This window comes from Cyprinodon variegatus, unplaced genomic scaffold, assembly GCF_000732505.1.
Source record: "Cyprinodon variegatus isolate N-32 unplaced genomic scaffold, C_variegatus-1.0 Scaffold230, whole genome shotgun sequence".
Taxonomy (NCBI): domain Eukaryota; kingdom Metazoa; phylum Chordata; class Actinopteri; order Cyprinodontiformes; family Cyprinodontidae; genus Cyprinodon; species Cyprinodon variegatus.
In genome coordinates, this window is record NW_015150683.1 from 734,656 (window position 1) to 762,430 (window position 27,775).

Sequence of the window (27,775 nt, forward strand, 5' to 3'; positions counted from 1 at the left end):
GGAAAACGACTCGTGAAGTTGGACCAGCTAGAAGAGCAAGGTGCACAGGAAAGCTGGGACCCTTTTCCCACCTGGATCCCCGCTCGTGTCCTTCCGTTGTCGCACAAACGTGCCCCTTGTGTTTTTCCACCTTCTCACCGCCTCGGCCATATCTAGACCCACAGCTAGTTCGTCATGGTCTCTGTTGCGTTGTGGCATGGAATAACATAGCACAGACCACGCTTCAATATTGGGTATAAATAAAAAATATCTGCAACAAGCTCACTGCGACACACTACTGAGGGAGTAAAACCAGCCCTTAAGCGGAAGAAGATGGATGGATGGATTATTAAACGTGACTTTCAAGCAAATTTCAGAAGAACTGGACAAGTAGAATACCAGGTTATATCTCCTTAAAGTTAGCATAAATCTAACAGTGATTGAACTTTCTTATTTACTTTGCAAAAATATATCGCTCAGACATATAATGTGCCTAGCCCATCTGTTGGGCGTTGTGTTTTCGGCAGTTTATCGTGCTTCATGCTTGTGCTAGTACAACTCACAATAAAATCCCCCCATTAATATCCCCTACCAATTAGTTCGGTGTTTAGATTGTTTTCTCTAAAAGTGTCAACAACTTTTTTAAAAATGCTTTTGCTTAAAAAGAGAGGCAGAAAGTTTCTCTGCTTGATTTTTGTAACAGGTAGAGGTTACCAAGAAAAGATGCTGATTTAAAAAATATATATATTTTGAGAAATGAGTACTTTCATTGTTATTGGTTATAACTTCTATATATATATATATATATATATATATATATATATATATATATATATATATATATATATATATATATACTATAACTAAGTGTGATAGCCAAAGATGCAAGCCTAACACAATCACTGTTTGAATAATCACATCCAAATGACAGAGAAAACTAAACATGCAAATATAAAAATACATTGAACAGAACAATAAAATTAAAACTGCAACAACAAATACACATAGAACTAATTATCACAACAACTAGGCCAGTTAAAAACCATAACTATTTATCTGCTGGAGTTTTACGTTTCACTAACAAGAGTTCAGGGAGGAAAATTGATTCCCTCTTGCTTTACAGTCCTCACTCTGTGGTTTCAATATACTACCATTTTTTAAGGGGAAAAAAAAGCCTGCTGTAATATCAAAGTTTTCTTGAATTAGGGTCATGGGATTTCCTTGGCTGTTTCGGCTGCATTACAGTTTTGACAGTGTGGTCAGTGTAATGCCTTGCTGGGATTTGGAGGCTTTTTCCGGTTTAGTTTTGAGATATAGTGGATCAGCCTTTTTTTCCAGTGAGAACCCTCTGAATAAATAAACTCTGAGGAGTCTGGGCACAGTGAGCTTCCTCCTGCGCTGCTTAGCTCCGAAAATAACAACAACAAACACATCCATATGTGAATATGAATTAAGACAGCAGCTCTGTGCATCCTGTGTCTGAACAAAGAGAAATGAATCCCACTACATTATGAGGTGAAGAGAGTTATGGTTCAAAAGAGTCAGCTGATATTCATGTCAAGATGATTTGGTTTTCTGCTAAAATATTTCCACCCAAGCATGCATTAAATTCAGAGCTGTTATCCAAGTTAGGGGTATTTATTACTGCTCCTCAAAACATTTGTGAAATGATTTAACTGTTCCACAGCTGCATATCTACAGCCATCCTCGCGCATGAAACAGCAGCTACAATTAAACAAAAACCGAGAATGTAATTTAGCAGTGCCCAGATATGAGCAATTAGACCCAAGCACGAAAAGTATGAAGCGTGTTTCTACATCTGAACTATGAAAACATGTGAATAGGCATGTAGTGTCAAAAGAGAGGTACTTTTATTTCTGTGGGTGTCGGTGTGGATTGTTAATCAGTCTTCTATGCTTTTTAAAAGAAGTGATTAGAGGCAAACACTGACTTTGAGGTGGAAAAAATAACCTTAAAAGATCATTTTAGGGAGTTTTCTACATTTGCCTACTTGTTATTTTGATTTTTTTTGTTTTTTAAGAGCTTATGCTCTTTAGGGCAATGCTGGTTTCTGTTAGTCAAATCACAACTGAAGCTGACTATTCAATTGCTGTGACCAGAGACATCACTGTTTTCTGAGGTTGTCTTCAAATTTTTTTTATTTTTTCTTCTCTGCGTAAACTTTAACTGGAAAAGTCCCAGTGAGCATCCACCCATCCATTTTTCGTTGCTCTTATCCCAAGCGGGGTCACGAGGGGTGCTGGTCCCTATCTCCAGCTGTCTACGGGCCTGAGGCGGGGGCCACCCTGGACAGGTCGCCAGTCCATCTCAGGGCAACACAGTGAGCAACAACACCTTTTTCTTTGGGGAGTCCTGGTCAAGATGGATGTGAAAATTTGATTTAGATCAAGCAATTTCTCCTGAGATGCATCCATCGATTGCCAGATTAAGACAAAGATCAAAGACAGAAATCTAGGCTTAAGTGAAAAAAAAAGGAGGCACACCAGAACTATATTAGTTCAAAGCCAAAAAGAAAAGTTCAGTTAAACAGTTGCCTTCAATGCAAATGTTTGAAGGTAGTTGGCATTGATTTATTTCAGAAATAGAAAATTTAAGACCCAAGCAATACCAGGATCACTATATAATACGATAAGGTTAAAAGAAAAGATTCTCACTATTTGTTAAGATGCAGATCAAATATAATTCTTGCACATCAGAAAATCCTGAAAAAAAGACCCTGGAAAACCATAAAAACTTTTTCAAGTTCAGCAAAACTTTGAAAACTAACACAGAATGACTACAACAGCACTGAATATGAGAAGTAAAAGGAGATGTTATGATATTGCTATGTTCCCTTTTCTTGTGCTAACAATATCGACCCTCTCAATTGCAAAACATGGTGATGGCAGCCTCATGCTGTGGAGATACTTTTCAACAATGGAACATAGTTGACCAGAGATGGACAGAAGTTGAGTCTCTTTTGGAAGACTGGATTGGAGGGTCATGCTTTAGCATGAAAATGAACAAACAAAAATGGAATGACTTGGATCCAAATTATTTGTGTGTTAAAAAATGGCTGAGTCAAAGCACAGAGGCAAATAAATCAAAACTTGGAAGGAATACTTGAAAGTCCCTGTAGATTTAATAAAATGTCAAAAGTTCAAGTGGTTTAAATACTTTTTAAGGACATGTTGGACTTGTTTACAGATGTCAGCCCTTGGGTGTCCATTATATTTTGAATAAAATAATATAACTCTACGTGAAAGCAAGAAAAGGAGGTAAAGGCAACACATCCTGTTAGCCATGAGCATATTTAGCATATTTTTATCTACTCAAGGTGAAAATTATGAGAAAATGATTTAAATGATCACCACTGTGAAGGAAATTGTTGTATTTGGTACTGTTCATATAAAGAGAGGTAGAGAGAGATACTCTCTTCATAATAATGCTTATAAACTCAAAAATCATGAACATTTTCATCAAATAATATTAAAACAAAATAATTCTTTGCTGACATTAAAGAGGATATGTTTCATTTGCACAATGCCTTGCATTGAAGATTGCTGAATGATACATTTTGACAACAAATGATTGTTGTCAAATGTTTTATAAATGTAAACTTGAAGGATATTAAGCTCGTCCAGAGCATGATGGTGACAACACTATGCTTCACTATAGGAGAATTTTAGGGATATATGCTGTCTTAATTTGTTCCCAGTTGCAACATTTACGTCGTCGTTATTTAAACAGAGCATATTCTTCTATATATTTTGTGTTTCTACTACATGGCTTGTGGCAGGACATCAGCCGCTTTTACAACGGCTACCTTCGTGCCACTTGTCCGGCATCAATTAAGCCGGGCATACACGCAGCTACAGCTCACAGCTCACGATTTTTGTTTCACACACCCGTGTGCAACCCGACTCTCTGGTGCGATCTGCCTGCTAACACTGTACGTCTAAAAACCTGTGGGACTCAGCTTCACAGTGAGATGGCACTATTCAGACTCGTCTATCGGAAGCCAAACGAGTAGAAGAGGAATACGAAGCTAGAGTGAAACACGCTGCCTTGGCAATTTGTACAATTTTGTGCTTAAAGCCCTAAAAAAGAAAAGGCGACGACATATTTGGACAAAGACATGGCTGAGCAAACGTGGCTACTACGGTCTGTCAATTTTACAGAAAGAACTCCAATTTCACCCACAATCCCGCCATGCTTCTGTGTTTTTAACTGAGAGGAAGAAGAAGAGGAATACTTGTTTAAGCACTGAGCAATTTGCCAACAACGGCCGACTGAAAATCAAACATGTTTGATTTTCTCCCAACCTTACCTCTTGATTGGGAGATGGTCGTGAGAGGCTGATCGCTCCTCGTTATCCCGTGTACACTACACGGCGCACAATCAGGCTGAATGACCGCCCGATCACAAAATTCTCGCACAATTGGAAAGTTGGCCCGGAAAGGGTAAAAAATCGTACATGCCTGACTTTAGTTGTCCTACTGGCATCCTATGTGAGCCTTCCATCAACTGCTCTTTATTACCAAAAGCCTCTTAACTAGCTTTCTGATTCACCAACTGTTGGTTTATGCATCCTTGTGGGTTTAATACCTTACACTTTCCTGATGATTGGGCTTCAAGTTGATATGTGTTCCTCACTGTTCAGGCCTTTAAAGAATGGCTCAGCTGTTCAGCACTCACTAATTAGGTGACATGTATTTACACTACATTTATAGACTATCATCATCACAAAATACTTTTTTGTCTCTTCATAAATTAAACTGAGACTCATGTATCTTTTTTAGATTTTAAAATAATGTGTTTCATTTTATGGGTTTATGGCACAAAAATTGTAATGAAATAAACCTGAGTTTGTGGTTGCAACATCAAAATATGAAGTAGTTAAGAAGGGACTGACTTTTTCTTTTTAGGAACTACAGATTTAAATCTAAGTATCCAAAGTTTAATGCAACTTCACCATGAAACCTAACGAGCCAGATGAGGATTTAAGATTGATTACTCTATTGTTATACATCAAAATTCTTAAACTGGGATTATTGCCATTGTTTTATTACTTCTCCCTGTAGCCACATGTATTATTAAACTACATTTTAGGGGATGTTCTTAAGTAGGAAGATAAAACATTTTCCATTGTGACCTCAAAAATTCCACTGTTCTTTTGCCAGTTTCCTCCCCCTCTGACCACAAATTTGATGTTAAATGTGACATATTTAATCTCTATCCCCTCCTTTGAGCTGAATTTGGTGACCTCTTGGGGATGTAAATAATTCATGCATATGGATAAAGAGCAGAGGATAGATGAAGGGATCTCTGATATGCAGCAGAAAGTCTGCCGTCACCTCCTTCTGAAATCCATCAAACGCACATTGCTGCTGCTCTGACCGTCCCCAGTCTGAGGGTACATTTTTCGGGAGCTTCAGAAATCACAGCTGCTTCTTCATCTCTGCTGCGTGAACGTGCATCTGCGAAGAACACAGGACGGAGAGCAACAGAAAGAGAGATTTCATCTTCTCGAATGTAGGTCAGGCAGCCCCAGTCAGTCTCGAAGCCTGAGAGAAGGAACTTGCTGTGTACGCACACACACACACACACAGCATTAATAAACCATGCTTTCCACTTATAAAATGTCCCTATATGGGTCCATTCTCTTGCATGTAGCATACATATGTTTTTCAGTAAATAAGCCTTGCTTTTAGTGTTTTTTTGTGTCTTGCTACGTTTTTACACACTAGGCTTCATTGTAGTTTGATTTAAAACAGCTTTTTAGGGTGCTTAGAGTCTTGCTTTGATAGATAAAGAAGCTCAGTAAAGCCCAGACATGATCTGTTTTATCAGAGGAGTAGACAATGAGAAAAATCACACTCTAAACACACACATGTTGGATTCTGGGTATGAGAAGAGTTCCTGCAGTGCTCTCTAACAAATGTGAAGAATATATCTGTGTCTTTGTGTGTCTGTGTGTGAGTGTATGTGTTCCATTACAGTTGAAGGCCAATTTTTCCTGTCTGTCGCTGTCCTTGGTGCTTAAACCTGCAGACTAGAAACAAGCTGAACAACTCACATCCTGCGTGCACCACCAATACTTACAGTAGCACACTTTGTGTTGATGCTTGTCTACACAGTCTGGTTTAATTTTTTCCTTTTCTTTTAGTCTCTCTCTAACTCTTTTTTTTTTACTGCTCTAACCTCCCTCTTTATTCCTGCTCCACACACACAAAAGAGAAATGTAGGCTGTGCCCTGATGAAGCGTCAGAGAGCTGTGATTTGTCATCAGCCTCCACATGAAGACCTTCATCAGAGGACAGACCCATCACTTACACTCTGATTATAAAGACAGAGAGGCCAGAGATGTGTGTGCTCATGTGTGTTTTTCTATTTTATGAGCTGCAGGCAGTGCTGCACATCAGCTGCGTTCTTATTATCTATGAACTTTGAACTGAAAGAAGCTGTTGTTTCATTACCAATGAATATGGACTGAGTGTGGCTCGTTTTTATGAGGCTCTGTATCTGAAACTGCTTCAATATTCCTTAACTTATTTAGAAAAAGAGAGCATTTTTATTTAGAAAATTAATAAAATAAACCTTTTGAATGTCTGCCTTATATTTAGGCTTTTTTGTTTGCGATAAAACTGGCATCTCCAAATCCCACTTTAAAACTTGGATTTAAGAAGTAATGGAATTATCAAGTTAGAGCTGCTTCAGCTTGTTTTATTGTGGTTGGACCCCCAACTGAGCCATTTATTGGAATTTTTATGTCAGACTCTGCAATTGTAACTCTTTTATGATTTTAGATCCACTTGAATCACAGATTAAGTGATTCATTGCTTTAATATTGCTGGAATGATAGTTTACATCAGACTCTCATGGGTCACTGTCCTACAGGTGTATAATATTTCTCGGCTGCAGTCCAGCTGATTGCCATGACTGCAGTTCAGCAAAGGCTTGTTAATAAGCTATCAATGCATATCAACTGTGCTAAAGCAAGAAAACCTCTAAAACCTGCAGGACAGCAGACTCCAGGACTGAATTTGGACAAGCCTAGTTTATATGTACACAAACGACATTTGCAGAGTAAATACTATGTGTTGAAAATGGGAAAAAAGCGACTTTTAAAATTTAAAAGGAAAATAGAGAAGAAAAAGAGGGATGTTTCAAGCTAATTAGGGTGAAGCTATGCCTAGTACCCACCGACCCAAGTGTGATTTCAGTCAATCACATTAATAAAGGAAATAGCAGCAGACACCATGAGAGTCCACAACAATTTTCCTCATTACCAAATAAAATTGTGGATTCTAAAAAAAAATAAATAAAATAGAAGCTACACATTTATCCTCCTGCACTGCCATGTTTATTTTGGTTTGGCTATGATCTCGGCATCTTTTATTTATTTATTTATTTTTTTACAGCTATGTATCACATCAACTGATCTCCATTTTTCACTGGATTGCTATTAGTCCTAAAAAACTTATGTCTGGAGTTGTTCCCCTGATGTTCATAAGCTCTGCTCAGGTGAAAGAGCTCCAGGAATTACAGCAGAAAATGGTATTAACATACTGAAAGAAAGCAAAACAAAGAGCAACTCACACCCAGACAACTATACAAAGTTTTATCCAAGTAATTTGGTAATTTTATGAAGGATTCCCATTAGCTGTTGCCGTGGCAAACAGCTAGTGTTCCTGGGGTCCAGTTTAAAAACGTACAAATCAAAAGCACAGTTACAAAATATTACATTTCCAAAAATTTAACTTCTTAACATATGGTTAGGAAATGATCAGAGAATCCACAAAAGAGCAAGTAGAGTCAAATCCAAGTCATGATTAATTGACCCTTCTGTGACATCAACACAGCTTCCGGGTTAACTTTCAGCTTAAGGTGAAAAGTAAATTAGCCAACGGCTGAACAAGTAGACTTGTTAGAACATGTTCAAGGTTTATAGGGACGTGTCGCATGTGGTCAGTTTAAAAGATAAATGTATAGAGCTTTTAGCTAGCTGATGAACAATTCACAGCAACAAGTGGGGGAGGGATAGTCCAGCAGTGCTTAATGCTGAAGGCTGCTATTGAAATACATTCTTTAGTACAATGGCAACATATTACCAATTTGGAAATAGCTAAAACTAACTATTTTATACCTTAATACCAGAAACAGTTCAGTGTATATATGCAATTATGGGCTTTGTTGGATAAAGCTTAACTGTAACATGTAGTCTTAAAGGTATAGTGGAGGATTTTTTTGAATTTTTTTAAAAGACCCGCTCTCTCCACTTAAAAAGAAAAAACACACATGCACATCCCTGTACCTGCTATTCCCTTTTAACCACGTGAGAGCATGCACAAGCCCATTTCTCCTCATGCGCTCTGTTTGAAAATCGCTGTTTGCATCGCTCGTACAAAAGTTTCCCCGGGTCATTAAAAATCATTGAAAGTCATAAAATTATAATTATTTGAATTAAGGCCTTAATTGGCATTAGAATCATTCACTGTGATTATCGGTGAGATTTAAAATGCTTTGATTAAAAAAAAAAAAAAAAAACATTTATAAAAACAATTTAATCAGATATATTATATCAGATATAACTGCTTCCTATTGATCATAAAGATGTATGTTTTGAAAAGAAGCTTGAGGCGAAAAAAAGGCTAGAGAATGGGAAAATTCAAATTTCAAGAAAAGTGGCTGGAAAATGAGGAATTCAGGACATGGTGGTAAAGATGACAAGGATTTAAATATATATATGTGCGGTAAAATGCTAACCAACCAATGGCCAGAAGTTGGCCCTCTAAGACACAGCCCTTCCTCATTTGCATAATGAGGCAGAAATGCATACAGAAATGTACGACAGGCAGAAATAAATATCATGAAAGAAATTAATAGGGTAAAAAAATACAAAGGAAGAATAAAACAATAAAAAATATTTTAACATGCACAAAAATAAATCAGGTAATTATTGCAAAGGTGAATAAATAAAGAAGGAATTTAAGAGATATATACATTTATTTATTGTATTTTGGGGGGCAATTCATTGTATGCTTATTTATTTAACAAGCATTTATTTATTTTTAAATATGGTAGAGCTGGTCCTCCTTAGGTTGGTACTTGTTGATGGCATTAAAAAAGAATTAAATAAAAAAAAAGGATTATTATAAACCGTGTACAATCTTACTTTCCAAAAAATTATTTGCAATTTTTCCACTATGTCAGAATTACCCCTGGTAAGTGGAAAGAGGGACGAGCACACAGGACGGCCTTACGTAAACATATCTCCAGAATGATTGACAATTAGGAGGACCATTTATTTTAATGATCCACTATACCTTTAATGGATCTGTTTCTTTCACATGTTGATAATGAAACTGACTTCTGTGATGATACCACATATGTATGCAGAAGTTGCCAGAGAAAAGCAGTCTGGTGCAGTCTACTGGCAAAATATAACAAATTTGTTAATAATCACATGGTGTTCAAAACTTTCAAATCTTTTTATTCCATGACTTTATCTCATGAAGGATTAATACACCTGAACTATGACAGAGTAAACTAAGTTGCGAATTTTAAATAATAAACTATAAACTTGAATAAATCAATTTTTAATCTTTGTGAAATGAACTCTGAACTAGTTCTTTTAAAGTTTGACAGAAATGGGATTTATTTTTGCCAGAACTTATCTAAGCTGGGTTAGATTTTGTCAAATGCAGTTTAGATGCTAGGTGTGTTTTACCACTCGAGACACTCTTTTTATCTGAAGTTATACATATTTTATATTCACGAGGTAGCACATACCAGTAACCAAATCCACTTTAAGCTTGTTTTATTGCATTTTTTCCTCACGAAAATGCTTTTGGGGCACACCAGAGGCTGTAATCAAATACAAACCAGCCTTTGATGCATTTTTCATGAAACAAAAGACAGCAGGGCTACAGTAGTAAATGAAAATATAGCTCGAGTGTCCCATTGTTTCCCATTAGGGCTTCCTGTTAATAGCCATTTTGAAAGTTGTTTGCGCTGTCCCCTTACAAGCCGCTCTCTCTATTTCCATGCCTATTATGCACACTACAAAGAGAGAGGCAAGCAGAGGTGTGTGGTATGATGAAGAGTAGAGGAGGAACCCCTGCAGGTTGAAAGTAAAGTCCGTGTGCGCGTAAGCACTGCCTTTTACATAACGCCTGACTTGAGCTCAGCCTGAGCTTGCGTTTGTCCTGAGGGACCAGCTTTTGTTTTGATTTAAGCTGCTTTGAGGATAGGTGGGGAATGACTGTGTGAATGTGTGCGCGTTATCGTCCGTCTGGCGGGCTCCCAGTGGGGGCCCTCCTCTTTCTTTGTGGTTCTCCCCGTTTACCATCAACACCTCATCTGTTCCCTGCTGTACATCTTCTCAATTAGCAGCACTAGTAAGAAAGACAGAGGGATGGTGCTCCGACATGTTCATTGCTAATGCCTTCATCTTTTCAATCTCTATATCTGTCGGAGTCTTAGGTTATTTCATCTTTACAGCAATAGACCCCCATCTCCTTTTTTTTCCACCTCCTGTTTTCTCCTCCAGCTCAGCCAAGGATGGAGAGCTGAAGAGAGAAATCATGGAGGCAGGCATGGATCATTAGCTATATTTGTCCCCACTTCCTGCTGCAGATGATAGATCTAGCTAATTACCCCATGTTGCCAAGCCTATCGCACACGACACACGGCCGTCGTTATGGCGGAAATCAGTGTTCGCTCTGCTGTGTGCCGCATAGCTGATGCTATATGACTATTCATGAGCCTGGAGTCAAAGGAGAGGAGGAAATTTCAAATCCTGTCATGGCTGTGCGTGAATGTGATTGTTCTGGGAATGATTTTAATGATGCATGCTCTCCGTCTCCTTCCTCCCCCCCTGTGTAGAAAATGAGTTTGGAGGAGACGTGGTGAGCCGTTCATCTAAAGCTGAACGTCAGTACATCACGGTGGCAGAAGGAGAAAGGACCAAAGAGCTGTCTGGAGCCCAAAACATTTCAGGTACATGTTCCTGTCTGCACACCTGACCTGCTTCGGCTTCCTGAGTTCACTCATAGAACACATTTTTCTGCTTTAGAGTGTGTTCAATAATCAACCTCTATATGAAACTTGTTCTCAAAGAAGTTCAGTTCAGATTCATTTTAATCAAAAAGAAGTAAGTGCATTAAACTTGCCTTAATCAACAGAAACAACTATAAGACATGGGGACAATAGTGATGGAATTTAAATGACGTAACTTCCAACCCAACAACTTTGATATAAAATATTCATTGATGGAAAATACTTCTTGCAATAATTACATCCCATCCTGATATCTGTTTGTTTGCAGATCGATGCTAAAGACATTTTAATTTTAAAAATTCCTCTTAACATAAAAAACTTTGCTCGAAGAAATCTGATTACTGAAAAAGTAGGCTGAATCAGAAAAAAATATTTAAAGCTAATAGTTCTAATAAATATATTAAACTGAGAGAGCGCATGATTTAAGGCAAATAACAGGAAGGCTGAACAGAGTACAACAAAACTACTCTCCTTTTAATTTTCTTCATGTATGTGATGGAAAATGTTGATTTTTATAATATTGCCAATCTTTTTTAAATCTCAGATGTAGGGTAACATTTTAGATTTTCAGAATTCAATTAACAAATGCTAAGTTCAACTTTACAGCTGTCACTTTCTTGCACAGGGTAATGTTACCTCTGGATGTAACCTGATTTTTTTTATCCTCTTTTATCCTACTTAAATAGCTAATTCTGAGGTCAGGGGACAACACAATGCGTTACACCAAATCCAGTTATAACTTACATGAATTTGGTTTCAGAAACCATATGGGTTGAAGTTCTGAGATGTTTTCTAAAGATTTTTTTTACATTACTGGTTGTTTATCAAAACCAGACTAAGTCGTTTTTATATTTTGAGTGGAGTGATACGGAGGAACAGATTTTATCGGCTCTGAAAATGATAGTTTATTGCAGATTAAATTATTGAGATTAATGGGTATGTTTGATTTCAACTATTCTTAAAGACACCTTTACTCTCAGTGCTTTTTTTGCTACATCCTGGTTTACAACTGATTTTGCATTCTACAAAAAAAAAAATCAAAAAAAAAAAATCACAATTTTGTTTTAAATTCGGGCTGGGCAATTGAATGTATTTGCAATATAAAGGCAATTTAAGAAAGTGTAATTTTCAAATCTCAGAGGCACTGGATTTTGGTCACGTTACATCTGATAAAACTACGAGACACAAGATCTTTGCCCATTGACTCTTGTTAAAAGTTGTACATGCGCAGTAGCTCCTCTGCAGTACAAAGGTATAGGAGAGCTCGGGCGCTCTCCTGTGCCCTGAGGTGAACTGTCGTCACAGAACATCAAAATAATCAACAATCCAAAAGACAGATGGAGAAGGTATTATCTGTCTTTTTCCAGGACCTGGTGTAGCTACAAGGCTTGGATAACTGCATGCAGCAAGGCTAATGCTTAATTCTGCTTTCCTGCCTCCTTTTTCAAACAAAACCCTGGAGTGAAACATCTACGGACTTGTGCTTAATGCAAAGGAAAATCGAAATAAAACTACAACCACAATGCTCATTGAAAATAATCAGATTTTAGATTTATGCCAAAATCCTTCAGCCTTACTTCATCCTATGGTAACATTCCTATTTTATGGAACCGTAACATCCCACTAAAATCTGCAAGAAAGTTATTTGTTTTACAGATATATTCAGAAATGTCTATTTTCAGCCAAAGTTCAGCAATATTTAATTCATACTCTTCACAAAGTTAATTCAAATTCAGATTAAATATGTCATCATGCCAAGCACTAGGGTTAGGGGAAACTTGTGAATCTAAAAATCTCACAGATAGTCTCCATCTATTCAAACTGAGTTTTTTTGTTTTTTTTCTAACACTTCACAACTGCTGCCTTTGTTGGTCAATCATGGCGAATCCCTAAACTCTCCAGTTTTTGGTTGGAACATTGAAAAAAAAAATTAAAAAAGCTTTATAAACACAGCTGTTATTTGTCATCATCAGACCAGCTGATAAATAGTTTCATTGTCCTCAAATCACAGCTTTCCTCGCTCAGTTTGTGTCACAGCTGCCCTCTCCTAACCAAACACAGCCATTTTCCACAGTATTTAGGAATCAGAGCCAAATTTTACCCAATTTGCCCCTATCATTTTTTACCCTCTTTCTTGCTCAGCAGCCACTCAGATGCTATCGCCAAAGCCCTTCACACCAATTCAGATGCACTTACCATTGCTCAGCACGTGTGTTTGCTGTCACCACACAATGCATGGTGTAAATATGTGTTTTGCAGGGAAATGTGATCATGCCTGAGCAGTTTTGCACAACAGCTCTGTGCAGAGCACCATCATGTAAAGGTGTGCAGTGTGTGACTTAGGGTGGAGCTGGGAGCCACATAAAAAAAAAAGGGAACCAAAGTAATGCAACTTGATGTGACATATATCTGACTACCCCAGTCCCTTCATTACCCATAAAAAAAATACTTCTACCATCCCTAAATGAGTATTGTATTAATGAGGGTATTTGTTTCATATTTGTTTCATAGTTCCAAACTTTTTCATCAAAATATATTTTGTGTGTGCCAGTTTTAATTTCTGCTGATGCAGTTCATAGCGTTTGCTTTCTTATAAACATATTTAGACTTACACAACTTTTATTGTGATCTGTTTATACAAAATGACAGTAAATGTTGTCAAAGTTTAAGCCTAAAGGCCAATTTATGATTCTGACGCATAGCCTCTGCATGCGTCAGAGGGTATGCATCAAATCTGTCTGTGTGCGCGACCACCCCACCGCGCAGAGGTTCTGCAACCATCGGTGCGCACCTAAAAAAAAAATCCTGACTATGCGTTGGACGGTCGCGAACCTGTGGAGACCTCAGGCGATGTGGTTGCCCTTCTCGATTTTTTGCAGGGGCACGCCATTTTTAAAAAACAAGGACCATCTACAATGGACAACTACGGCGAAAGGTTAATATGTCTTTTTGCCAACCTCCATTAACAGAACCTGTTCCTCTTCAATGCCTTGCAACTCTAGATCCATTTCCGTGACCGTGATATTCATGCAGATGCAACATTGTTGCCACATCTGTTGCCGCCGAAGTTCTTGCGAGTTCTCGAATAGGCTCCCCCTTGCGCTTTGGTGGGAAACTGCTGTGCGTCCCTAGAAATTCCAGACTGACGGTGCAGAAGCATACCAGCAAAACTGGTTCACGACCAGACCCAAGCGACACATGATGTGTGCGGTTGCAAAAGTATATTCTGCCCTTTGTAATGTTCTAAATGCACATATAAGTCCTTAGAAATAGGCATAAACTGTAAGAAAAGGGTTGGTGGCCCTGGAATACCCAAATGAAGGAAAAGGAAAGGCAGGGATGGAGAAAATATAATCCCCCAAAAATATATCAATGTAGGGAGGCAATTAGGGAAAAATGACACGAGACAGACTAAAGCAGGAAAGAGCCAGTGAACCAGTGACCAAATAACCAAAGAGGAAGATAATCTAAGTAGAACTCATAAGTGGCACAACAAACAGGTGAGACTAATTATCAGAGAGAAAGCAGCTGAGAGACCAATCAGTAAACAGAGACAGAAATAACAAAAGAGGATGAATGGTAGGACAGGATCTTAACCCACAGGAGAAAGTACAGTAATAGCAACTACACAAACAAAACCAACAGGAAACAGGGATAGACAGAAGCAGTAGCTCTAATTGTAAACCCTAGCACCTGTTTCTAGCTCTCATCCTTCCACTTCTTATTGAGTCAACAGCTAGAGCACTTTTCAGAGTAGAAAGGGCTAAAGTAATGTTGTTTTATTAAACTTCATGCCAATTGGTCCTGTTGTGCAAAGGATTATGTAGCACCTAGCAGCCATTAGGAACATCAGGAGGTTCCTATGCTAAATAACTCTCAATAGGAAGCATTCCGCTTCCTCATCCTAGCTCCTTCCATGTTACTTGCACTATTTGGATAGCACTTATTATGACAATCCCTGAGATTTAAGGTACAAGCGAAACATCAAAGGTTGTATAGCTTTAATGTTTTATACAAATCGGGCATGATATGATGTACCACGAATTGGAACATTTTCAGATCTTTGATCGTGACCCCTAATATTTAAGTAATGACCCAGGTAGGATAGATGAAGATACGTTTTGAGATTTTGTATGACGCAAATATTGTTTAGTAATTACAATGAGTACTTCTTGTTTAAATACTAAACGTTTGGAACCACTATAAGATATGCCAAATGAATCTGGTATGATTATATCTGAAGTAGTTAGTATTCTTGACAATTCATGGGTTTTCCCATTAGAATCTAATAAAAAAAGGTCCCTTACCACTGCTTGGGCATCAGTTCCAACATGGATGTTCAACATGGAGCAGCTGGTGCTGACCTGGCACTGGAGTATTGGTACCAGATGGTGATGTGAACAACACTGGTTTGAAGAAGAAAGAGAAAAGCCCCCTGGTGGTTGGATTGACTGCAGCTGATACCAGCTAGAAGGCTATAATAATGCCATTACAAAAAAAACAAAAACAAACTGATGCCTAAGCTGAGGGCTAAAGAGGAGAAAGCCTTTGTCAACCATGTGAGAATACCCCCCCTCTCTGATAAGGTAACAGTAATTGGTCCAGTCATTCATTGGAGGGATGCCGTCCCGACAACACCAGACTCTGCTTCAAGATCCCCCATTGAATAAAATATACATAGGATATCTGAATCAGTTAATGATTATAATGCTAAGCATTTACTAAATTTTGGGGGGATTTAAGAGATCTGAAAAGTTATCCCACAAATTTGAAATGCTCAAGAATGGCAGAAATTGACTTAGAATTAAAAAACCCAATTAGTTATAGATTTAGAGGTATATTAAAAGTAAATGAGTCCTGGATTATTATTTGTGGTCTGTGTAGAATATTAGCATTATGGTTAGTAAATGTATACTTGCAAATGAGAAAATTGTAAAGATTTATTGACTGCATGCATCAAAAAATGCAAATAAAATATGAAAGTGTTTTTTGTTTTTTTTTTAGTTTACTACAGGTGTCTACTGGAGTTCCAAACAACTGAGAAGAAAATAGCAAAAGAGTATTCAATTATAAATTAATGCTTGTATTAATCAAATGCTATTTGATTAATACAAGCATAAATATTGCAATATACCTAAAAAAATACTTTTTTTAAGTCTTCAGAATAAATGTAGAAAAATAATATTCTATCAAAATAAGCTGAACTTAAAGTCGTAGGGAAATCATATTTAAGTGTCAAGTCATTCTTGCTTAAAAATGTATATAAATGTACTCTTTATCAGATGATATTGTCCCGAAAGTAAGAAAATTTCTATTTTTAAAAAGAGTGCTGTCTTAAAATCTGTTTTTGTTTTTTTTTTCGTTATCTTATACAGGCCAGTTAGTTATACGTCAGCCTAAACACACTAAATTCAGTCAATCATATGCTAACAGAACTGGCAGCGTTGCGAGGCAAGGGCTCAAACATGTTTGGCTGTAAGCCTTCTACACCAAACCAAGCTTCTGCCGCCCTGCCGTCCTCTTCCACAACATCTTCGTCCCCACTTTCCTCCTCTAAATAATAATGTATGACGGAGGAGACTCATCCACGTCCTCTGACACTGATATCAGACAATGAGAGACAATGGTTTTGTCAGTGCAGTCTATGTGAGAAATTAGAGAGGTTTTATGTGATAGACCAACACAAAGTAGTACATGATTGCGAGGAAACACTTAAATACTATATATTTTTTCAAAATTTTTTACAAGTAGCTTTAAAAGTTAGGTCTGTATCTGTATACCGTGAATAAAATTCACAATATTGCAATTGTGAAGCTAATGTTGATTTTGAAAAACCTGAGTATATTGTTCCAGTGTAAAAGTAGATATTGTTTGCTATTACCGTATTTTCTGGACTCAGGTTTGGCTTACCACCAAACCCATAGGGGGAGCTCTACATGTCAACCCCTACAGTAAACAGAAAGATTGGGCGTCATCAGCTCTTTACTTCAGCTCCGCAGGAGTGGCAAACAGTTTCTTCATTGATTTGACAGCTTTAATGCAGTCAATAAATATCAAAATGTGTGAATTAAGGGCGGTTTTTCTGCGGCTACTTCTTTGATTTCCAGCTGCACCTTTGTATAACCTGCATAGGTCAAAGTAGCAGTTAATAGTCCCAAAAATATGGTAATTCATTGTCCTTATACAGCACATTCTTACATTAATGTATTTATTAAAAGAATAATGAAAAATGCTTATATAAAATAAGGAATTCGGCGGATATGATCTGTCTAACCTCTGGAGCTGCAGGATCAACATAGCTGTGTGTTTATTCATTTCGACATATAGAGCCATTGATCCAGAGGTTTAATTGAGACTCAGATGGGGGAAGAAGTGGGCTTCACTAATCCTCAATAAGCAGACTAACCTTCATTACAGCTGTGACATTTTTTTATGGGGTCCTAAGAGACCGCAAGAGCCAGAAAGGGTATGAAGGGCTGCAACATGCTTTGAGCCCCAAAGCCATGAGGTACGTTAGAGCCCTGCAGGATTTCTGAGCCCAACTCTGACAGGAGAGTAAAGTCGAGTAATTTGTTGCTGTTATTTTCCATTTCTGGTCAGGATGTTGTTTTTACCATTAAGCTGGGCTTACTGACCTGGTTACAATTTCCGGGCGAGTACGTTATTGTGAACTTCTAAAAGCAACTTTTAGTTGTTAGTTGTTCTTTTGTTTTTCATTTCCATATCTTAAAACTTTGCAGCTATCTTAACCAGGAACTTCTCTTGTTCTCCAACATGAATGTTAAGCCCTTCCAAGTGTCAAGCAACAAAAACATCAATGTATTTGATGCAAAGCTGTTATTACTGGGTATATATATCCACTGTAATGTGAGGCAGGGATGTAAGGAAAAGACACACTTAGGAATAAAGTAAAGCTAGCTGGTAGCTGTCAAACACTGGATCTGACCAGGGACAGATATATTTAGAGTCGGACTTATCAAGCATATCCTGACGCTCCTCTTCAGCATATTCTACTCAATTCTAAAAAAAAAAAAACAGGGCAGAAATTCACATCTTGACTTACCAATGTGAATTCTTCAGGATTAGCAGATGAAAGCAATGTTTATTGGACCCATAATTCAAATATGAACAAATTTTACTTTTGAACCAAAGTGTTGATAATATTTCACATCAGATGCAGAAATTTTAAACATTACTTTGACTATCTGTAATGATCTTGGTTCTGTTGAGTTTTCTCTAAGTTTACAGTTTCATGTGTTCTGGATTTATTTTAGTTTCTTAGGTTATTCATCGCTTGTCCTCTGTTTCCCCCTTGTGTTTTCTTTTCCCTTGGCTTCCTCATCAGCCCAACTCACACCTGCACCTTATCAGCTCGTTAGTCCTGCCCTTTGCTCAGTCAGCCTTAAATACACTCCCTGTTCAGTCCCTCAGGGCTGGTTCCTTCTGTCAGGATTTGGTTTTAAGGTTTTTGTGAGGACCCAAAAGCAGAAGCTGAGAGGCAGGGGTGAGATCCTTGAAGGTTTAATTAAGGGTGACAGGCAGCCAAACAGTAATCCAAAAATTCAGCTTAAAAATGTAAATCAAAACAGGAACCCAAAAAACCAACATAAGAATTAAACACAAACCAGGACCATGGGGACATCAGGGAAAACAGTCATGAGGAGCCAGGGTAGGATGAAGTAAGACGAGGAACCAGCACTGAGGGACTGAACAGGGAGTGTATTTATGGCTGACAGAACAAAGGGAAGGACTAACGAGCTGATAAGGAGCAGGTGTGAGTCGGGCTGACGAGGAAGCCAAGGGAAAAGAAAACACAAGGGGGCAACAGAGGACAAGTGATGAAAAACCTAAGAAACTAAAATAAATCCAGAACGCATCAATAAAGCTAGAAAAGAAAACATGGATAAACATGAAACTGTAAACTTAGAGAAACCCCAACAGAAACAAGATCATTACACTATCTAATCATTTTTTTATTTAATAGAGCCTCTTGATCACTGAAATATAATTATTTAAAGATAACACCTAAATCATTTTTATGATGTTTTCTTGCAAAATCATGCAAATTATTTGCCACAAGTGATCTTAGTTATAGATACAAAAAAGACATGCATCAAATTGCAGCAAGAAAATGATGTGCTGTCTGTAGAAAAGACATGGTAAGGAGGAGTAATGCCTCCTCCCTTATGAAACATTTTTATTTTTGTCCTTAAGGGGTTATGATAAATGTGACTGAAGTCAAACAAACATTGCAAAAGTCCATCATTTAATAGCAAAAAAATATTTTTTAAAGAAGGAAAAACAAATCTAAGATAGTTTCATTCCAGGGTTGACTACACAGGAGAATTGTAAAAAGCCAAAAAGCTTCATCGTAGACACTACATGCCCTAGTTTGCATGCAACATGTTAAATTTCAAATACAAGAAGACTTTTAGGTTGCTGGCTTGGAATTGTTAGCAGGAGAAATACTATTTTATCTAAGATATATATGACAACCTTACAAAAATCTGTAATAAAGTAATGTATTAACGGATTTGGGCTGGTTTTACAGTGACATGGCATTGCTACCTTGGTGTTATTAAGTTGACCATAAAGTTCTTTGTTATTCTTATATAAAACACTAGGGTACAAGAAAGCCACAAAAAGAAAATAACATGTTTATTGGTCCAGTCAAAGGCCAGACATTATGGAGTTTTCTAATGATACTGCCACCTGTGGCCAAAACAAAGAACTGCAGCACTTCGGCTCTTACTTAACAAGGATTTTTTTTAATATGTTTTCCACCTTACATGGAGGTGCCATTGGTGTCTGGGTTGAGCTGGATGCCAGTCGCTTCTGAGTATCCATAAAATCCATCTTGAATACAATGCTTAATTTGTTAGCCCATTTCCTGTGTAGCTTGACGTCTAAACTGCAAAATGGTGCAGGAACTGCCGACCCAAAGTAAATTCAGGAAAATAGGCTACACAGTAGTAGCCATTGAAAATTTCCCCACTTTTCTTGATGGGTCCTTGGCTGGTCCCCTACAATTCCCATTTAAACATCAATCTTTGTACTAATATATTCTTTCAGTCATGATTTGTGGACATTAAGATCTAAAAAGAAGGACCTTCTCCTGGTCAGACCCTGTAATTCAGTGAAAGAGTGGAGTCAGAGTAAAAAAAAAGAAATTTGCAAGAGGGGGGTCACTCCAGTGGCTGGATCTTGGAGGGGATTTGCCAGGGAGTCACAGGAAAGTGAGCTGCCATTCGGCTGGCTTTTGACTGGGAAGGGTCATTTTTAATGGCTGCTACAGATTTATAGATGCATCGGCACTGAACTACTGAGGTGTCAGTCTGCTCATCAAACAATGCTTTAGTCATAAAAGGTTTAATAAAAAGGCTATTGTAAAGATATAACATGATTTTTTCTTTAAACTAACTGAAATGTTATGAAGAAAACAAATACCGTAAAACCTTAATAACCTGAGACAATTTTATTTAAAAAAAAAGAGCCTCAAGAATGAATTGAGTGACCTGTGAAATAATCAAGTTATCATAGACAAAGACATCACTATTTTATGTATGTACTTTAACCAATGGATGTGTTGAAAGCCATGCAAGGTTTCGTTTATTTAATGATATTTTTTAATGATTGCAATCTAAATTATTAGCACTTTTAGCATTGCGTAGTGCAGAGTTTCTGTCTTTCACCTCCTCTCTCACAAGTCACTTCTAATCGACAAAAATCCTGTCTTTCTTCCTGTTTTTTACACTCAGAAGATTTAAAAGCTATCTTCCTGATTCCCCTTTCTATTTTTTTTATGTCGAAACATTTACAGGGATGCATAAAGACACCCACCATTAAGACTGAGAGGCTCTACTGTAAAGCAAAAATGGTGTTAATAAATCAAGTTTGATAAAACAAGACATCGTCCATCCCTTACAAGCATGAATATTTAGAGGCATCTGGGAATAACAGAAGAATGTTCAGAGGCGCTCAGGTTTCTCCACAATTTATGATCTGTTACTGATGTGATAGGCTTATACTGAAAGATGTGTTGGTCTGGCAACCATAAAAAAATTCATGAAAATGATGACTGGCATGTAAAACACTTGAAAAAGAAAATATTGTTTGGCATAATTCTGTCTTTTTTTTTAAATAAAATCCCTAAAATCTCTAAATATTTTAATTATTGTGATCATGATTATTTGCACACAAGAATAAACATGCATAATATGAATCTGAATATTAATTTCCTGCACTATTTCAGGAAAAATGTAAATATTCATTAAACTTATGAAGGAGCCTTGTGGGAAAAGGGTTAAGAGTGTAAATTTATGAGAAAGCCTATGTTAGTCAGTTTATTGGTTCTGGCAAAAATAGTCGGTGTAATTTATAATGATTTTGAGTCATTTCCAAGAAAAATAATCCACCCCCTGGTATTTTAATCATTTCAATATCTCTCATAAGATTTTAAGGAAAACAGAATTTATCAAATTATCAGTAAAAAACACATCAGGGTTTCCGGGGGTCATTAAATCGTTAAAACTCATTAAATCATTTTTTTCTTTTTTTGAAGGCCTTAATTGGCATTACAATACATTAAATGTGATTATTGTGGCATTTAAAATGCTTTATTTAAGAAAAAATACCTTCATAAAAACAATTTCTAAGCAATTTCAAAACTATATATATATATATATATATATATATATATATATGATGGCATTATAATTATTTCTAAGAGAAAATAAAAGAGCATTTAAAAGCATTAAATTTCAGTTACTCATTCCTGTATAAACCCTGTACATGTTTACAAAAATCACTTTAGGGCTTTTAGTTAAAATTAAACAAGCTATGCTGAAGAAAAGCTAAGAAAAACAAGTTCATCGTTTTCGTGTCGTGGAAGTAGTGACATCTAGTAACCCCATCCCAATAAGAAGGGGCCAACAACACCCCCTGTTAAGAGTGTTTTTCTGATCGGGACATTTAAAACATTCATAATTTTTCATCACGGACAGATGTCGATAACCCAAAAGGACTCATAATAAAAATAAATGTGCTAAAAGTAAGTTTGTGTTGAAGCACTCTTCAGAATACATCCATGATTTATTTGTTAGCGGCAAAAGTTCCCCAGATCGCCCTTCTGCCACCCACCCGCCGAGAGAGAAAATCAATCGCTTGTTTTGCTCGTTTTTGACCAGTTATATCCAAAAGTTCTCCACTGGGATGCTGGAGGTCGATCTACTTAATTGGAGAAGTATATTTAAAAGAAGGCTGGCTTGTCGATCAGGAAGAGTGAATCTTCCTAATGACACCACAGATACTTGGGGAATAATTTATTGACTTTTAGGAGAGAAGACACTTTTTGAGTGGAAGAGAGATGTTCTGCACTTAGTGCAATTGGTGATTCCAAGGGAGCATTTTTACACTGACTCATACACAACCTCTGAACCCCTTTTTATTATAATAGGGGATTCAATTTCTTTAAAAAAATCTGTGATTTGTAGATACTCAAACAAAGTTTTGAATGGGGATGAAATTAATGATTATTTTGCAAAATAATTAATATGTTGATAATTTTTTTTGATTAATCGACTAATAATTGGATAGCAAAAGGCTCCTTAAAGAAGAATTTTTACGAAATCAAACAAGATGAAACTAAAAATTATAAATAGAGCTGATCGACAAATGTAAAAGATTTTTTTTTTTATCTTAGATGCAAAATGTTCATACATTTTTACCATTTTTTTTGGTATTATTATTGCTCTAAGTGGATCACTCTGTCAGCTAAAGGCATGTTTTACAGTCTCTATACTCCGGTTAATGATTAATAGATTATTATAACTAGTTGATGATTATTTCAATAATTGATTAATTGCAATTAAACTGATTAATTGTTTCAGCCCTCGTTTTGATTAAAAAAAGACACGAATGAGCATACAGTCAGAATTCCTGTTAAAGAAAGTTAAAAAGGGGTTAAATTAATTATCTTATTCTGGAAAATGTTCATATTTAAAACAGGTTTATTACCTTTTTATTTCATATAAACGTAGCTGAATTGGTAAACTGTAGCCTGGATGTTATATATTATAAACTGGTTCACAAAAACAATTTGTGGTTACATCTGTCCTGTAAGAAAATAAAAGAGGAATTGAGTGTGCAGTCTCCAAATCACTTTAATCATTCACACTAATGCTGCCCATCAGTCATCTACATGACACCTGGCACATCAGGTGGCAACTAAAACGTCTGACAGGGTGGAAGTAGCGCTCTGAACCTGAGAGAACATGTATCCAAATTAAAGATAATTTCACCACGCTGTCTGTTGTGTTGAACAGCTTGTTTGTGCCTTTCCTGCAGATGGAGGTGGATGCAGACGATAAGCGCCATCGCACACGCTCCAAAGGTATCTGCACAGATACACACAGAAACGCACACCTCCATTCAGGGTGACCTTCACTCCCCCAACACAAACACATACATATGCAGACACAAGCATACACACCCATCCTGAGCAGTTACACTCCAGTTGCTTTCTCTCGCTGCTCACTCCACCTTCGCCTTTACCAGCAGCAACAGAAATCCACCTTCTAAAAGCCTTGTTCAGAATAAAACATTGGTGGGAATCATAGTGACATGGACTGCAAATCAAAAAAACAGAGCTTTTATTTATCAAGTAACTCTCAAATCAGCGCAGAAATTCATGGCCCTCTTAAGTTATGTATGTTTGTGTTTCTTAACTGCATTAAATGAAATGTGAAAAAGCCTTTTTTTATGTTTTATGACTTATTTATTGAAGTTTAAAGTATCCTTAGCGAGAAAAAAATGGGTAAGCGTAAATCCTAAAAGCAGAACAGATGTTTTTCCTAAAAACTACTATTGTATATTAAAAAAAAATCAGTGTTAAAGTTCTGCTCTTACTGCAAAGGTATCTCGTATTATAAAAAAGTGTTGTAATATTGGAATAATTGAGAATAAATTCAAAATTACAAATATATCATTACCTTACTTAAATAGAAATTTGGGCTGGAATAATAATTTTTTATACAACGTTGTACTTGTAGTTTTTGCAATTATCTCTACTTTCTACTTCTTACATTTTGAAAATAGAGTCGCTAGTTTTGTTTCATTTAAGCTCCTTTTGGTTATAGCCTGTTGGTACAAAAAAATAATAATAATAATAATATTAAAATAATTTGATATATCCAGATAATTTTTTTTCTAGTTGGACTTCGTCCTGCACCAACTTGTTGTTCAATACATACCAAAATAGTTTTTCAAGATGATGCAAAGTGGAATTCTACAAAATTCCCATTAGTTTTAAAACTAAGTTTAAGGAAATTATCATCCAGAATTGTAGGAAAATATTTCTTTAATAGACTGGTTTTGTAAAGTATCTGTAAATTTTTTCCTGTTTTACTTTTACTTTTATACTCTAAGTAGGTTTAAAAATGGTACTCTTACTCAAGTAATACATTTCAGTTGATACTCTAACTTCTACAAAAGTGTTTTTAAACAGTAAGATTTCTACTTCTACTTGAGTACCGTATTTTCTAGATTTTCCCACAATTTTTTTTTTAAAAACCCGGAAATGTACATATATATCCATCCCAGAAGCATGATCCGTTCTGCGCATCAGAGAACAGATATATATCCGGGTTTCTATATTGTAATTATGGTACTAAAATCTAAAATAATTTATTTCTATCCTTAACTCACTAAAGAATGCTAAAACACATCTTTTGAAAAAGCTTTCTGACTTTTGTGATACACTTTTGATGCCTTTTACATTTCCTACGTGAAACTGCTTCTCTGACGTCATCATGGGACATGGTTAGAGCAGTCCAGCAAAATGATTAAACCAAGTTTACCCACATTTTAGTTGTTTCTTTCTTTAGATTACACACTATATACCATAAGGTTAACATGAAAGGAAAATATAAAACTCAAAAAGACTAGATTTATGTTTAAATGCAAAGCCGAAAAAGTTTGCTACCGGAAGTAGCATAGGATCCCATTTCCGGTGCAGATTGGAAACAGAAAGGATTTTAAGGCATTTATTTTCTCAGGAGATACATTATTAACCTTTAACACATTATAGTTTAGTACGTTTACTATTTTTGGGGGAGGGAAAACGTAATTTAGACCTTTTTAACAACATAAGGGACGTATATCTTGCAGAATGGATCGTGCTGCTGAGACGGATCGAGTAGTGACCAGAGCTTCTACTGAAAGATGGGGCTTTATCAGCTCTTTATTTCAGCTCTGCAGGATTTATCTCTTGATTGGTTCGACAGCTTTAATGCAACAAATAAATGTCAAAATGTGTGAATTTGGGAAATGTATTCTTCGTCATGTCTGCTGCTAGCACTAACAAGCCACATGGTTCAAAGAGTGGGAAAAAAGTAGCGGCTTATAGGCTGGAAAATACGGTAATAAACATTAATACCTTTGACACCTCTGCCTTTGAACACATCAGCGTTGATGAATTTGAAGCAATCCCGGCCCAGATTAGCTGTACGGCGACGCTTAGTTGACAGATTTGATAGTTTCTTCATCTTAAAATGTTAAATGTTGTCATTTGTTAAACATCTCAATATGAAATTATGCTGACATCCCCTGAAATTTACTTTTAGTAAGAATGTTGACTAAACATAATCAAAACTTTGAATGTACAATTAAGCTCAAATTGCACCCCTTTTTATCCAGAAGTCAAATTAAACTTTATATTCTACTCATTTTTTAATATTTAATTATAGATTTGAATTAGCCTTATTTGTCAAGAATTATAAAAACTGTAACAGGCAGGGATTGATCTAATGATTACAACCCTATCACTTTAAAAGCCATGTTGTATTTCCCGTAAATGTTCCAGACACACGCTAAGAACAGCATTATATCTATCTTTACAAGGCAGACTCATATTTATTTTAAAAATAATATAAAGAGATAATACTGCTGCCAGGACAAAAATGTCTGGCAGTTCTTAGAAATTATGATTCATGCTAAAATAAATATCCCTGATTATTAATGCAGACTGATCTCTACCCCCCCAGGATATTCTGGAGGCATCTGGTATTCATTGCAAGGCAACAGTTTTCAATAACACTTTTTTTAATGTGTAAGATATATAAATGTGCTAAAAAAAAAAAAACTGCCTAAACTTGGTCTTTACAGGTCTCAGCCAAAGGTTTGCAGAGATTTTGGAGTGACTCATGTTCAAATTAGGTATTTGTGCAGCCTCAACATGGTATTAAATCTGTTGCTGGATGAGTTGCATTAAATCAAATTACTTGTTTATAATCCAGGATCTTGTACTTTTATGTAACCCACCAGGTGAAGCTTAAACCTGTTTTCTTTTTTAAGCAATAATTCACATAGTATAATTAGCTTCTTCTTCTAATGATATTTTAATTATATATAATTTTAATTATTTAGTTGTAGTTTTTTAATCAGTAATACTTGCTAATACATGTAAAATTAATTCAAGCGATGCACAGAAAGTCAAAGACTATGGATATATCTGTCTGAAGAGAGGATAAAAATGAAAACAGAATTTTTTGATATTAAAATAAGGTATTGTTTATCAGATGTTGACTAACTAATTCCCAAATATTTTTCAGCTTTAAGTGTTTCTCCGCTAATTTATTTTATGGCACACCCACGCAGACGAGAAGTCACAGAGTTCAACATTTCAGCCGGTTTACCTTTTTCATGTGTTACGGCTTGCGAGTCGGTGCCGTTTCATAATGATTCTCTCCGTCTCTCTGCTTTCTCCTCAGTGCCTGTGGATCCAGCATTGACAGAACTTTTCAGGTCAGTGAGAATGGAAAAGTGCGCAGCTCTCACACAAACAGACAATTTACCTATTGTAGTGCAGCACGATAGAAAGAGCCGGTCACCTTATTAACAAGCAGAGATGTTTCCTCTTGTTCTCTTCTGTTTCTCCTCACATCTGTGACAGAACTCTGAGCTCTTTCCTACTTTCTTCTCCTTTTGTTCCCTCTTTATTTTTTTCTTTACTCCAAGTTTCTGGAGTATAAGTCTCACTTTATCACTTGGAGCGAGTCTAATAAAAGAAGAGGATGGATGAAAGCAACAGCACAAGCCACAATTTCTTGCAAGTTTTATTGATCATAGGTTTTAAGAAGACTTTTAAAATCACCTTTTTATATTAAACCTGCTACCCACTTGCCCTAATGACATTAGCGGTAACTTCTTTCCCTTTAAGATTTATTTTGATTCAGCCACATGGAAGGAGGTTTGGAAAAGAAAAAGACAGCTGAACATCATCTCATAGGATCCCACCTGGGTTTAAATATGGACTAAATGACTCCCAAACCTTCAGTTGTTTAACTTTTTGTCTTGATAATGTTTAATTTTGGACTTATTGGATCACTGCTATGCTGCATATCCAGCTGTGGAATCTTGAACTCAATCTACAACCGCTTTTTAACTCCAATGCAAAATAGGATTACTTAAAAAATATTAATAGATATTAACTTTGGGGAAGTTGTTTTCCATTGTTCAGTCCTGAATAACCACAATAACTTGTAGCCATGGTTCAGTTGTAGAAAATTACAAAGAATATGTTTGTAGCTGCATCTTTGGGTGCACATATGTCGCTCGGAGTGACATCAGTTCATCACTCTTTGTTCTCAGATCCATTCCCATCACTGTGATTGTGTGTGATCCCACTAGCTGCAAACATGTTTGTTTTATTTTCATTGAGATTCGTGAAACATTG

The 27,775-nt window shown here is 36.5% G+C and overlaps 1 protein-coding gene across 9 annotated transcripts in view; it reads left to right on the forward strand.

Annotated features, from left to right (window-relative positions):
• Window positions 1–27,775, forward strand: part of myt1l (myelin transcription factor 1 like) — a 161,732-nt gene that overhangs the window by 43,406 nt on the left and 90,551 nt on the right. For all 9 annotated transcript variants that reach the window (XM_015381279.1, XM_015381286.1, XM_015381278.1 and 6 more), the window contains exons 2-4: window positions 10,870–10,983; window positions 23,389–23,434; window positions 26,811–26,844. In XM_015381279.1, coding sequence (XP_015236765.1) covers window positions 23,389–23,434; window positions 26,811–26,844 — 80 coding nt within the window. In that variant the 5' untranslated portion in view covers window positions 10,870–10,983. The remainder of the gene's footprint in view (window positions 1–10,869; window positions 10,984–23,388; window positions 23,435–26,810; window positions 26,845–27,775) is intronic.